Genomic DNA, 10926 nt, shown 5'->3' with positions numbered 1-10926 from the left:
GTGAGTCGCAGCAGAAGGGGGTGGGAGGGGTGAGTCGCAGCAGAAGGGGGTGGGGGGGTGAGTCGCAGCAGAAGGGGGTGGGGGGGTGAGTCGCAGCAGAAGGGGGTGGGAGGGGTGAGTCGCAGCAGAAGGGGGTGGGGGGGGTGAGTCGCAGCAGAAGGGGGTGGGGGGGTGAGTCGCAGCAGGAGGGGGTGGGGGGTGAGTCGCAGCAGAAGGGGGTGGGGGGTGAGTCGCAGCAGAAGGGGGTGGGGGGGGGTGAGTCGCAGCAGAAAGGGGTGGGGGGGGTGAGTCGCAGCAGATTCAAGTCACGACAAGGAAAGAATACAAAAGTGAAACGGACGATGCAGCCACGATGAACATCAACAAGAAGAAGCAATTGCAACTGGAGAGAGACGTTGACTCCGGGGTTTCCACGAGGTCCGCCGCCCTCCCGGACCCGGACGGCGCGCATGCGTGCCGAAGCGCGAGGCCGCGCGCACGCGCATCGCGGGCAGGCGGCGACCTGCTGGGCCTCCGCGGCCTTGCCCGCTCTTCGATTGCCAAAGGGAGAATGCGGAGGAAGGAGCACGCTGAGCGCGAGTTAAACTGACGCTGACTATGAACAAGGATCTTATGCGCCAGTCGATGGGTTATCATGGGCCCGCGTTGTTGTCCCTTTTGAAAAGTGAGCAATATGAGAACCCAGACATTCAAAGCGTTTCGGCCGAGTTCTTGAGAACAGCGCTGCATCACAGGTAAACGGGATCCGTTTAACTGGGCTCCAGCCTCCACACGGCTTCGTTCGCCAGCAACACCGGAGCCCCACGTCGGGGGCCATGCAAAAATAAATCGTCGCAGCGAAGCAGGGCCATTGCTCGTGGCTCCGGCCTATTGAGTTGGCGTAAACTTACACTAGCGCAGTCCCAATCACGCAGACTCTCCCAGCCCTTTTTGCACCCCCACATCTTGCTGCAGAGTTAACGAAGTACTTTGCTTTAAAAAAAACTCTAGAGGCAAATCGTTTTGCTGCTGTAGGTCAGTGCTCTACTAATTCATTCAAATTCCCAATTGTCCATTTTTTTTCCCCCAAGAACTGCTGGGCGAACAAATGGGTGGAAGGTTGGTTGGTCGGTGACTGAAGACAGATCGGGATTCTCTATTAGGATGTATCTACTGTGTTGTTGTTTTAAAGCCCTTTGTATTGTTTTGAAACCTCCATCTCTCTTGGATCCACCAATTAGAATTTGTGATTCCAAGAATCTGGGGAAAAAAAATCCCTTCTTTTCTTATCCTGGTCACACTTCTCTTTCCTCCTAAATCTTCTCTTGTCGTCAGCATGATTCTTTTATTGTCAAGTAATTTAAAAAAAAATGTGATCCGACACAAAATTTCCTTTTGTCTACCCTAAGGCAGACAAAAGATTCACCATTAGCAGAAAATACCTGCTTCCTCTCTCTCTCTCCCCCCCCCCCTCCCATTTAGAGAAAGAGAAGCAAAAGAGAGTCTCACCTGAATCACTGAGTGTCCATGGATTCGCCTTCAGTCCGAACCAACAGCAACCCGAGCTCCAGATCCACACGTCTGACGAGATCAGGAAGCCTTCAGTGCATTACAACCCCTCTTCCTTCTTAATCCGTCTAGTTCTTGACACCTACTCGTGTCATCTCCAATGCGATGCCAACCTGATATCATTTTTAACTTGTCAGCAAATGTTCTCAAGTTTTGCCATTTATATATCAAAAGATTCCCAAAAATGTATCCAAGGCCTTTTTGTTTTACATAATGGAAAGGTATGGTGACTGTTTCACGATGTAAGGTCTTTTTCTTGCTACTTTTCTCTTAATGCCTTTTTGTTGTTGGAAATTTTCTTCTATTCATCCATATTTTTATCAATTTAAAATAAAATTGTGAAGGAGATTTATGGATAACGTCAGTACTGGAAATTTTTAACTGAAGAAGGACTGAATAGACTATCAATTGGTAAATAAAGATTGATGTTGCTATATTGAGAAGAAGATTCTGTTTTCCATTGAGAGAACAAAAACCCAGAGGATGTAAACAAGTAATTGGTAAAGGATTGGAAAGGCAATAATGGAAGTGTTATGGCAATCACAGTGTGGAAGGATGTAAAAGTTAGGATCTCACCAATAAGAAAATTGTTTTGTTATGTACTTAGGGCTGTGACTTCTACAGATCAACTGTAGAATTGGAGATGTTCGATTGATAGTGGAATATTGTTGTTTCGGTTGACATTACATTGTGTTGCTCTACATTCTACTTTTATGAGGTCTTCAAGTTCAAGCTTATTGTCACAAACAAGGATGCTGTATGAGGTTGACATCTCAGTACAATAAGTTCAAATATGCAGAGTTACAGAGAGAGAAAACACAAGACCACATAATTTTACTATTTTGCGGTCCATTTAGCAGTCTGAAAATAGTGGAAAGTAACTGTCCTTGAATTTGGGAGGTGCATTGTCTCTTAATTTTGAATCTCCTTCCTGATGGAGGTGGGGTGAAGAGAGTGTGGCCAAGGTGAGATGATATATTGGCTGCTTTTTCATGGAAGCGAGAGTTATAGAAGAAGTCAGTGGAAGAGAGAGGGGTTATGTGTGATGACCTGAGCCACATTCACAACAGTTTCTTGTGGACTTAGGTGGAGCAGATATTGTACCACACAAATGATGCACCTTGATGGGATGATTTCAATGGTGTATCTGTAGAAATTGAGATATATATTAATTATTTTGGATCATGTATCCTGCAGTATGAATTGAATTAGTACTTTGGATAGTGTTTGTTCTCTGCAGATTTCTGATTTGTCTGAATGACTTAACTAACATTATTTGTGTTCCATGTGGATAGAAATGGATAATGTGCAGTGGATGATCTTTGACATTGTCCTTCGAATGCTTCGGGTAATATTTACAAAACCTCCCTTGAAAGGAGACTGCCACAAAAGCTTAATTATCCATCTACACAAGAATTGTGTATTCTTGTGTAAAGTACAGTTTCTGGTTGAGGCAATTTTTTAAAGATCTGAAATTTTGGATGAATTGCAGTAACTGAAAATGTATCACATTTGATATATCCTGTTCTCTAAAACTAGATTGTAGTCTGATAATCTAAACTTCTCTACATGATGAGAAGCCACGAGTTCATCAGTGTTGTGGGCATTTATGTATTATACTTTTTATTGAACCTTTGTATTTTGCATGTTTAAATTCAAATATTTTTCTATGATATCAAACTGCAATTTTGGATAAGCTGATATTAAAAAATTATGCATGGTAATTATGCAGGATAATTTTAATATGAAACACTACTATTTTGCAGAAAGGATAGAAGAATTGGTAATATTGGTATACAGCAGTTCATTGCAAGAAAAGCTGACCTTCTTTTTGCTCCATCGTGGAAATCATCTGTTGGCACAGAACTGAATGACGAAGAGACAGAAGGTGATTTGTATACAAGAATTGCCTGAGCTTTTTTTCTTTTTGGTGTTTCCTAGCATTGGAAGAATTTTTTGTTTTCCATTTCATGACAACAGCCTATCACAGGTCCTCAACCTTTTCTTTCCACTCACATATCACTTTAAGTATTCCCAATGCCATAGGTGGTCTGTGATTAGTAATGGATTGCTTAATGTAGTATGTGGGTGGAAAGAAGAAGTTTGAAAACCACTCTTTTAATCGTACCTAATTAACTCCTTATGTGCACGGTCCCATAACTCCAAAGGATATGGGCCAATGACAGTTTTTCTCAAGCAAAATATTTCAATACAAATTGGGTCTAGAGCAGTGGTTCTCAACCTTTCCTTCCCACTCATGTACCACCTTAAGCAATCCCTTGCTAATCACAGAGCACTGATGGCATAGGGAATACTTAAAGTGGTATGTGAATGGAAAGAAAAAGGTTGAGGACCACTGGCCTATCATATTCTTTAAATGAGCAGACATTTTTTTTCCTTCAACTCTTTTGACAAATTGTCTTTCTTCCCTTGTTGTCAGAGGCTTTGCAATATTTTTTTCTAAAACTGTGAGAAGAAATGGTCTTCTGCCTCTACCTTCCATGTCTTGAAGTAAATTAGTGGTCATGCAAGAACATTCTGAAATAATTTTAGTGTTGGAAGTGATTCGATTGGCTTCACTTTCAACTTGGAGACATTAATATGTCAACTAGATTGGTATTTGTTTTGATTATTGAGGGAGTGATGGTCTCATAGAGTCATAACTTTACTGAACAGGCCTTTCTGCCCAAGTTGTCCATGCTGATCAAGTTGCTAGTCCCATTTTCCTGTGTTTGGCTCAAATCCATCTACCCTGGTCCTATCCACATACCTGTTCAAGTGACTTTTAAATGTTAATTTTGGTGTAATTAGCAAACTTGCAAACCAAGCCACTGACATTTTCATCCAGGTCATTAATATAAATGACAAGCAAGAGTGGACTCCACACTGATCCCGGTAGCTGACCACTTGTCACCAGCCTCTAGTCCGAATTGTTTTATATAATTAAAAAAAAAACTTTTATGATCTGTTTTTATATTTTGTGCTATTTTACTCTGATAATATATCTTCTCTTCCTTTATTCTTGCTTAGTTGTTCTATGTTACTTTTTAATGTTTTTCCTATCTTTTGATTTCCCATTGCTCACTGGCTTTGAATCCATGAGCATTTAATTTGATGCCTTTCTTTCTTTTTCCCTTGGTTGTCCAAGGCTGGCTCTCTCCAGCCTTTCACCCTTGGTTTTAACTGGAATATATTTTTGCTGAGCACTGTGAAAATCTCTTTGAAAGTCTTCCACTATGTAGCCTTTGTTCCCAATCTACACTAGCCAACTCCTACCTCATCTCCCTTATTTTAGTATATTATGCCAGTTTTGGGTCGAACTAGTGGATCTTCCATTTGTATGGGAACTTCATTCAGTGATTACTATTTATGAGAGGATTCCTCATGACAAGATTGTTAATTTTACCCATCTCGTTGCATAGGACCAGATCTAAGATAGCATGTTCCCTTTACGGTTCGATAACATACTGTTCAAGAAAACTAATGCAGATGGATTCTTTGAGATCCTTCTCAAGACTACTTCAACCAACTTGATTCACACGCCTAAACATTCCCCATGAAAACTGCTGTCTCAATCTTCCATGCATCAGACATTTGTTGGTTTATTTTCTGTGCCACTGTAATATATTGTGGCCAGTGGACAATTTCTAGCAGTGATTTTTTTAAAAATATTTTATCTTTATGTATTTCCTGTATAGCAATGTAGACAACTCTTCAGAAAGTACTTAATTGACAGTGAAGTACTTTAAGCTATGCAAGCTATTTGTTGCATTTCCACAGAATAAATACAATTACGAATGTTGTGAGATATCTGCCCTGTCTGATAATGAGGGGCTTGTTCTGACATGGTTTCTGAGCAACACAGGATCATGTATTGAGATCGCATTTTTATCTTCCAACATCGAAGTACTCGAGATGGCAGAGGCCGACAGCATCGAATCCACGCTGCTGAAGATCCAACTGCGCTGGGTAGGTCACGTCTCCAGAATGGAGGACCATCGCCTTCCCAAGATCGTGTTATATGGCGAGCTCTCCACTGGCCACTGAGACAGAGGTGCACCAAAGAAGAGGTAGAAGGACTGCCTAAAGAAATCTCTTGGTGCCTGCCACATTGACCACCGCCAGTGGGCTGATATCGCCTCAAACCGTGCATCTTGGCACCTCACAGTTCGGCAGGCAGCAACCTCCTTTGAAGAAGACCGCAGAGCCCACCTCTCTGACAAAAGGCAAAGGAGGAAAAACCCAACACCCAACCCCAACCCACCAATTTTCCCTTGCAACCGCTCCAACCGTGTCTGCCTGTCCCGCATCGGACTTGTCAGCTACAAACGAGCCTGCAGCTGACGTGGACATTACCCCTCCATAAATCTTCATCCGCGAAGCCAAGCCAAAGAATTATGTGAGGTTGAGAGAAGTGGAACTCAGAAAATCAGTATTAATTTGGAAATGTATTTTGAAACCATTTTAAAATGCCATTTCAATTAACTAACTTTTTAAATGTATATTCTGCTCATTATTTCAAATACAATTGGCTTTAGGATAAAAGTAAAATTAAAGGATTTATGTTGATTGAGTTAGAAAAAAGTAGTTCTAAATGTTTCAAAATATTTTTTTCTTCAGATTATTATGCCATCATGCCTCCTTTGGAACAGTTGATGGAGGTTCCAAGTGATGATAAAAGACAGTACTTCTTCCGTGATATTGAACGAGGGGATATTGTGATCGGACGAATTTCATCTATTCGTGAATTTGGATTCTTCATAAAATTGATCAGTCTTGGAGGGGACCTTGAGCGGGACATTGAATCCTTGGAAATAACAGTAAGATAATGATTCCCTTACCTTGTATCGTAAAACACAATATTGTGAAAAGTATGCATTAAAGAATTAACATTTATTTGACAGGGATGAGAACAAACTTGCAGAATATATACGCATTTAAAATCCATTTTCTCCTTGACTTTCATTTTTATATTACAAGCTATAGGAGTGTTTAATTGAGGAAGAGCCAATTAGAATGGTGCAAGGTGGGAACTTGGGAGAGTAAATTGAGCCGAGCTGTTCTAAGGGAAATGAACAGCAGAAATATGGAGGATCTTTGGGGACCACCTGCATGGGGTTCTGGATGAATTTGTCCCACTGAGATGGGGAAAGGATGGTACGGTAAAGGAATCGTGATTGACAAGAGAGGTAGAAAAGTTTGACAAGAGGCATGTGGAGGAATACAAGTTTACAAAGCAAGGAGAGCTAAAATGGGATTTGAGAAAGCCTTGTCACACAGGATTAAAGAAAACTCCAAGGCATTATACATGTGAAGAACAGGATGATGACTTGAGTGAGAGTAGGAGGATTCAGGGATTAAAGGGGGGGAAACGTGCATGTGGTAGGGCAGGTCATTCATTGTTCACCAAGGAGAGGGACATTGGTGGATGCAAGGTCAGCAAAGAGCTGGCAAATGCGAAAGCAAGTTGAGGTTATAAAAGAGGTTGCGTTGGAGATCCTGAAAAACATTACGATAAGTCCCTGGGGCTAGACAGGATATAACCCAGGTTATTAATGTGTCCAGACATTGTTTGAATCAATCAAGGTAGTGGCATTAGATGCGGAAAATGTGTTTGATCGAGTTGAATGGTACTTTTTATTTAAAGTACTTGAAAGATTTAAATTTGGACCTTTTTTTACTGGTTGGGTTAAAGCCTTGTATAAAAATCCTTTGGCTAGGGTGGTGACGAATGGATACATTTCAGATATGTTTAATTTAACACGTTCCACTAGGCGAGGTTGTCCTTTGCCAACAGTCTTGAACCGCTAGCCCAGGCAATAAGATAAAATAATTCCTAAACTTTGTGATGAAATTTATATCGTTTTCATTTACCTGTACTTCTTTTGAGTTGCACAGTCAGTTGGCTGTAGTTAATATATTGATGATCCAAGTTCTCCTGAGGCTCTGGTCTTAAACACACCTTGTAATTCTTTTTTCAAATCTTAAGATTTTATATGGCCTCTAATTATTTGAGGAAGTTGCAATTATCTATTTTGTCTTCCGAAAGATGTGAAAATGTGAGGACACAGCACTGATATTTAAGTACACAAAACCTTTATTTGTCCAGCTGTAACTTTAGGACATCTAAAATACAGAAAGAAAACGGAACAATATATGTGAATTAACTGCTTAAAATATTGCTATTTCAGGCACTTTGTCCCATAAGAGATGTACCTTCACATGGAAAACACGAAGATCCTTTGTCTTACTTTCAAGTAGGAGATCTTGTAAGAGGTACTGAGAGTTGATATGAATGTTGAATGGAAAGTTGTTGTCAACTGAAATGTTGAACTCAACTTTTACCATGTATTTTTTTCATATTTCTGTTTTGCAGTTGTTGTAAAAGATGTTGATCGTTACCATGAAAGACTTGCGGTAACTTTGCGCCTTTCCATTCTTCCATCTCATCTTTCTCATTGGAAACTAGGTGTTATAAGTAGTGAAGATCTTCCTGCGCACTACAGGTACAAAAATATTTCTTTTCTCTTCCATCAAACTGAATGAGAGAAAACTTGAAGTTTGTTTCTCAACGCAGTATGTGTGTTTCTGTTTAGTTTTAAACTGTTTTTCACCCCCACAAACCCAACTTCAGCAACCACACTACCTGAGACTTGCGGCCTAGTGGTTACAATATGTAGACGAGGCCCTAGTTCGCAATGAAAACAAGTTAATCTTCTAAGGTAACTTCACTGTCAGCACTGGAAACTACCTCTAGGTTTCTCTGGCAAGGAGATGCTCTTCCTGAGGGAAAACGTGGAATGTGGCCTTCTCGTAGTCAATGCCCTGTGTGGTCAGAGAAGGTTCTACAAGACCTGTGAAGAAGATATTGCCAGCTGCTTGTGTAAGTGATTAAGGGCTGCAATGGCATCACATCACTTACTCAGTGACAGGTACAGGGAACCCCACTTTGTAAATCTGTTCCAGTTATGGAAAATAATTCTTGGAGAATTCATAAATCACTACCCAATAAACCCGCAATGAGCTTATCAGCTTCATCCACTTTGTGTCCAACTTCCACCCCGATCTCAAAGTCTCCTGGTCTCCCCTTCTTGGATCTCTCTCGTCTCCATCTCAGGAGACCAGCTTTCCACTGATATATACTCCAAACCCTCCATCTCCCACAACTACCTGGACCACACTTCTTCACACCTTGTCCCCTGCAAGGATCCCCCTTCTGTCAATTTCTCTGTTTCCGCCGCATCTGTTCCCAAGATGAGTTCTTCCAGTCCAGAGCTTCTGAAATGTCTGCCTTCTTCCACAAACGTGACTTTCCCTCCACCACTCAGCCCTTACCTGCATCTCCTCCATTTCCCATTCATCTGTCCTGATCCCCTCTGCCCCTAGACGTAACGAACAGAATCTCTCTCATCCTCACCTACCATCCCACCAGCCTCTGCTTCCAACACATCATCTGCTGGAATTTCTGGCACTTGCTACAGGATCCCACCACCAAACATTTATCCCTCTCGGCCTTCTGCAGGGACCGTCACCTCCGCGATTCCCTTGCGCACCCATCCCTCCCATCCATCGCACCCCCACCGGGACCTTCCCCTGTATCCGCAGGAGGTGCAACACTTGCGCTGACACCTCATCACCACGGTCCGGGATCCCAAACAGGCTTTTCATGTGAAGCAACACTTCACTTGTACATCTAGAGCAGTGGTTCCCAACCTTTTACTTTCCACTCACATACCACTTTAAGTATTCCCTATGCCATAAGTGTTCTGTGATTAGTAAGTGATTGCTTAAGGTGGGATGTGAGTAGGAAGGGAAGGTTGAGAATCACTGCTCGAGACCCAATTATTACTGAAATATTTTACGAGAAAAATTGCCCATTTCCTTTGGAGTTATGAAACTGTGCACCTAACGAATCAATTTGGAATGATTAAAACAGTGGTTTTCAAACTTTTTTTTTCCACCCGCATACCACCTTAAGCAATCCCTTATTAATCTCAGAACACTTATGGCATAGGGAATACTTAAAGTGGTATGTGAGTGGAAAGTGAAAGGTTGGGAACCACTGATCTAGAGGATCCTTTGTGGTATTCTGTACATTGGAAAAACCGGTTGCAGACTGGGAGATTGCTTCGCTTAGCACCTCCGCTCCGTTCGTAACCACAGTTACCTCCCAGTGGCCAACCATTTCAATTCTGGGTCACCTTCCCGCTCCCACATTTCTCTATGGTCTTCTGTTCTGTCCTCTCCTGACCACCCACAGATTTTTGACTTTACTGCTTTACATTAAATCTGCTTGCCTTTTCTTCCCCCTCCCCCTTTCCTGTCTTTCCGGTTCTTGCACCCATGCAGCCCTGCCATCCCCTCCCCTCCCCCTCATTGCTGCTGACCCATCCCTCCTTTCTCCAGCTATTATCTCCGGCCTTGCCAACCCCCCTCCCCCCCCCCCCCTTCCCCCTCCTACTCTTTTGTTCGGACACTTGCTGACACTTTCTCATGCTTTGATGAAGGGCTGAAGCCCGAAACGTCAGTTATGTATCTTTAACTTTGCTACATAAAGGACACTGTGACCTGCTGAGTTTCTCCAGCATCTTGTGTTTTTACTTGACCCAATAAAATTTGTCGTCACAGGATTTGTATTGGGGTGGGGGTGCGTGGGGTTAGGTGAAAGAGTAAATAGATAAGCATGAAAGTTTATTTTTCTTTCATCTTGCATTACTTGACGCAAGTACGGATAACATGGATTAATATTACAGACTTCTCTGCCAGAAAAATAGACCCTTTATTAATTCCAGTTCACCTTTTTGATCAAAGGATATAAACTTGAAATGCTAATTATTTTTATCTTTCCATAGATGCAGCCTAACCTGATGTCTCTCTTCAGCATTTTTGTTTTTATTTCAGATCTTTCGCATCTGTTGTTTTTGCCTCTCAGGAAGTGTTGAAACTGGGTTCAATTATATGTTTGGAAACCCAAGACCTAATTAACCATAAATACAAATTGTTCTTGGGCTTAAATACACTGGAAAGGGGAGAAAAACCATCTACGAACAAATAAAGCTAAGATCCAACAATATTGTGTTACCTAGATAACAGATTGATTGGGGGGCGGGGGCGGGGGAGAGGCACGGGGACAAATTATGATGATAAGGATTTCCAAGATTAGTCAAAGCCCAGTCACTCAAGGAATCATTCCATTGAGCCAAACATGGAGGATTGGTCACTGCCAGCTGGAAAGGTCTTTTGCAATGAAAACATAGTCTTTAATTCCACCCAGAGTTCACCATCTCTCGCAATTGCAGCAAAATCCATGTCCTTTGCATGCTCTGACCTCCCATCCATTGAAGACGAGTGTGACATGCTGCCTCAAGAAGGCAGCCA

The 10926-nt window shown here is 42.0% G+C and overlaps 1 protein-coding gene across 6 annotated transcripts in view; it reads left to right on the top strand.

The window, feature by feature from the left end:
* The first annotated feature begins 455 nt into the window (after positions 1 to 455).
* The window catches only part of ttc14 (tetratricopeptide repeat domain 14), a 29950-nt gene continuing 19479 nt past the window's right edge, over positions 456 to 10926 (top strand). For 3 of the 6 annotated variants that reach the window (XM_069897132.1, XM_069897136.1, XM_069897137.1), the window contains exons 1-5: positions 457 to 734; positions 3315 to 3436; positions 6169 to 6368; positions 7740 to 7824; positions 7925 to 8054. In XM_069897132.1, the coding sequence (XP_069753233.1) occupies positions 598 to 734; positions 3315 to 3436; positions 6169 to 6368; positions 7740 to 7824; positions 7925 to 8054 (674 nt within the window). In that variant the 5' untranslated portion in view covers positions 457 to 597. Of the gene's footprint in view, positions 735 to 3314; positions 3437 to 6168; positions 6369 to 7739; positions 7825 to 7924; positions 8055 to 10926 lie in introns of all 6 variants that reach the window. The other 3 variants (XM_069897135.1, XM_069897133.1, XM_069897134.1) reach the window with 3 other exon arrangements.

The sequence above is a fragment of the Narcine bancroftii genome, chromosome 9 (assembly GCF_036971445.1).
Source record: "Narcine bancroftii isolate sNarBan1 chromosome 9, sNarBan1.hap1, whole genome shotgun sequence".
Lineage (NCBI taxonomy): Eukaryota > Metazoa > Chordata > Chondrichthyes > Torpediniformes > Narcinidae > Narcine > Narcine bancroftii.
Note: the sequence above shows the minus strand (reverse complement) of the source record. Positions and strands in the feature narration are given on the sequence as shown.